General features: G+C 62.7%; 1 protein-coding gene across 1 annotated transcript; it reads right to left on the bottom strand.

The window, feature by feature from the left end:
* Positions 1-119: 119 nt before the first annotated feature.
* On the bottom strand, positions 120-1813 carry MNEG_15411 (hypothetical protein; the record flags this gene model as incomplete). The annotated part of the gene is made up of 4 exons (XM_014036118.1): positions 120-185; positions 579-682; positions 1042-1195; positions 1610-1813. 4 exons carry the CDS (start codon positions 1811-1813, stop codon positions 120-122), a joined length of 528 nt encoding a protein of 175 aa, XP_013891572.1.
* Between the last annotated feature and the right edge of the window lie 1541 nt (positions 1814-3354).

Below are 3354 nucleotides of genomic sequence, written 5' to 3'. Positions count from 1 at the left end.
ACCCCACACTACCCCACCCCACTCCGCCCCACACCACCCTCCCAAAACACCTCAATCTCACATACACACGGAGGCCAGACTGTCATGAGGTGGTCTGAGGAAGTTCATCGCGAGCCTACTCACCACTTGTACGTGATGACGGCCTCGACCGCCGGCACCGTGAAGATGGACGGGTCACCGGACACCTGCGGCCAGGTGACGCCCGGGTGTGTTGGTCGGGGTTGGTCAAGGAGGGAGGCCATCAGCGGGCTCGCCGCGTGTGTCAGGGTTCTGGGGTGGCGGGGCCTCTCTGGCAGCCCCCACTCTGCTGAAAGTCGCGCCGAGGCGCCGGCGCCTTGCGGCCCGGCCGCTCCCACGCGCCGCCCCGCGCGCCGCAGCGCATCAAGGCGGTGGGCGCCCCATCAGCGGGCTCCTTGCGCCGCCGCGGCGCGTGTGCGTGGCAAATGCACACGCCAGTCCACTCCTGCCCACACAGAAGCATGTACACACACACACACAATTACACACACGTCCACACACACACACACACACACACACATACACACACGCGCGCGCGCGCGCATGCCGCGCTATCTCACTTGGTACCGCGACAGCGCCAGATTGACCAGCCCCACTGGCCCAGGCTTGGCCGCATCCTCAACTGCCACCACACGCGCCAACACCTCCACGTCCGCTGTCCAGACTGGGTTGTGTATGTGTTTATATGAGGGTGTTGAGGGGGTATTGAGGATGGGTTTGATGTGTGCGTGTGCGACTGCGTGGGCCCGTGTGTTTCATGGCACGGAATATGGATGCGGTTAGTCTCTGCCTCATGGATTGCACGGCTGCTCCACCATCTTTTCCTGTTGGGCAAGTCCCTCACTCCACACGAGGGGTTTTGTGAGCGCAACCCCCTCCAAGCGGTTTCGTGATCAGTGCACTACCTGCGACCCTGCGGCGCCCCGCTGCGTCCGGCGCCGCGACCCTCCCGCCTCAACACACAGCAGAACGAGCCCGCGGGAAGCATCCCGCTCGCGTCCGCTGGGCAGCCCCCCGCCTCACCCTGCTTCTGATTCCCCCGGCAGTCCGCGCGCGGGGCCGGCAGGCGCGCCGCCCAGAAGCGGCGCCAGTCGAACGGCCCCGATTGCGGGTCGGGGGCGGCGGCGGTGAGCAGGTCATCATCATCAGTGCCCAGGGCCGCTTTGAATGCCGCGTCCTGTTTAGTCATTCGCGCATAGGTCGGCAGTGTTAGCTAACCATGCAAACGAGCGAGTGTGTAACATTGTGCGTGTGTGTACATATACAAGTGCAGCAGCGGCTGCGGCAGCGGGGGCGATGGCGTCGCGGGCTGTTAAGGGCTGCTGCAAAAGCAGACAGGCCCAAGCGTGGCGGAACGCACGGCAAGCGATCGAGGCGGCCTCAGCTGACGAGCATCAGCGCCGCCGCCGCAGGCAAGGCACCGCGGCACGCGTCCTCAGAGCACGGCGGTTCGGCGCCCCTTCCCCCTGCATGCGCGCCGCCCGAGAGAAAGCGGCGCCCGCATGCGCTGTACGGGCTCGTCCTGAGCCGCGTCGCGGCTGCTGGCGCCCGGTTGGATACGAGAGGGGACAGAGCAGAGCATCAACCCTACCTTGACCGTCATGCTGCCCAGTGTCACCACGCCGTGCTGCTCCAGAATATCTATGGCCTGCCCGGGCTCGACTGCCAGCAGGGACGCGACGGACACGCGGGGCCGCCCCGCCTCTGCTGCGTCCGGCACACCGAGCGCGGCGCTCTCGGCGTCGCCCGCCCCCGGGTCGTCCGGGGGCAGCAGCGGCTGAGCGCCTTCCGTCATAATGGAGCGAAGTGAGTGGGACGTGGATCGCTTGTGAGGAAACTTGGCACTCTGACAAGCTGCCGTGCGCGGTGAGTACTGACGAGTGCGCGGAGAAGCGCGTGGAGCACGAGTTCGCCTCTGCCGTACTCAAAGTGTTTTGCCCGTCCGAGTCACGCGCCTCATGACGCGCAGCTCGCTGCCGGCAGATCACCCTGATCATGCAAGCAACGGGGCCGCCTCACCGCCCATGGCTTGGCACTTGAAATGACCAACACGTCTTCGCGCTTACGGTATGGCTGCCTATGTCTGGGCCCTGTAGAGCCCAATGGGGCCATTGCCAGTCAAGCACTGGTCAACCAACACGGCTGTTGGTTCGTTGATGGCCCTGCTGATGCCGCCAGACCCTGTGTGCATAAAGCACACCAACCCACTCATAACACCACTTTGACACCATATCAGGCAGTTTATCACCACGCATCGGCGCCGGCAGGCACCGCGGAGCCTGCGTAGGCATGCCGTGTCACTGGCTATCAGCCAGTTGCCCAGCCACCCAAACAATTTTGTATAGCTCAGGCACAAGCAGCAGGGTCAGCATGCTTGTTGAACATGTAGGCTCGGTGCACAAGCTGTATTCATGCGCGTGTTGCACATGTCTGCCTTGCCCGTCGCAGTGCTGGTCGTTGCACAGTAACTATTTGGGGCGGTTTCTAGTCCTCCCACATTGGCAATCTAAGCTTCACCGCCAACTGTTGCTTGGCTGCTAACGGCTGCCTCAGATACTCCGTAACAGCAGGGCAAGGGACCTTACACAACGTGTGGTTGATGGTTCGGCAGCCAGAGCCACAGCCACAGCCAAACCCACAACCAACTTGCTGCTTGAAGCAGCAAAGGGCACAGTAGACGCGGCACAACACCGCCCATCACACCCAACACAGCACACAAACAAACATGGATGAGCAGCTGATGGGCTTGTGGACACTGCGTTGCTTCAAAATGTACAAGGCAAGAACACCTGCAGTACATGCTGTGATGTTGATGGGCCGGTTCAAGATATCACTGCGTTTATCACACAGGCTGGATGGCTGCAGAAGCTTGCACCCACAGCCGGCAAGACAAGCACAGACAAAGCGGAGCACTGCAGAGCAGAGCAGCTGGCTGCGCGCGTGCTCAGCAGCATGTGGTAGACCAAACCAGGATTGACCGTGTACGGCGCGTCAGGGGACCGCGAAATTTGCATCGCCCTACAGACACAACAGCATGCACAACACGCAGCGGGCTGCAGCAGCCGCTGCGTGTGGTGCATAACATTCTAGCACGCACCAAGATGACTTGGCGTTTGCTCGTGCAGATTGTCATGTCATTGATGAAGCATCTGTCCGGTGAGATTTTGATGCCTGCAGTTGCAGCAAGCACGGGCGCATGCGCGACACGCGGCGTCGCTGGAGGGTGCGCCCAGCCGCCCCCAAAGCGTCATGCCAGCAATACAGTGCTCCTGACCCGCGGCCGCGCGGCGGGCGGTTCACCGGCGGCGAAGTCCTCTTCTGCCCTCGGCCGCTTGC

Source organism: Monoraphidium neglectum (assembly GCF_000611645.1).
Source record: "Monoraphidium neglectum strain SAG 48.87 unplaced genomic scaffold scaffold05300, whole genome shotgun sequence".
NCBI classification, from domain to species: domain Eukaryota; kingdom Viridiplantae; phylum Chlorophyta; class Chlorophyceae; order Sphaeropleales; family Selenastraceae; genus Monoraphidium; species Monoraphidium neglectum.
The sequence above is the reverse complement of the archived record's forward strand: the minus strand, read 5'-3'. Positions and strand labels throughout refer to the sequence as shown.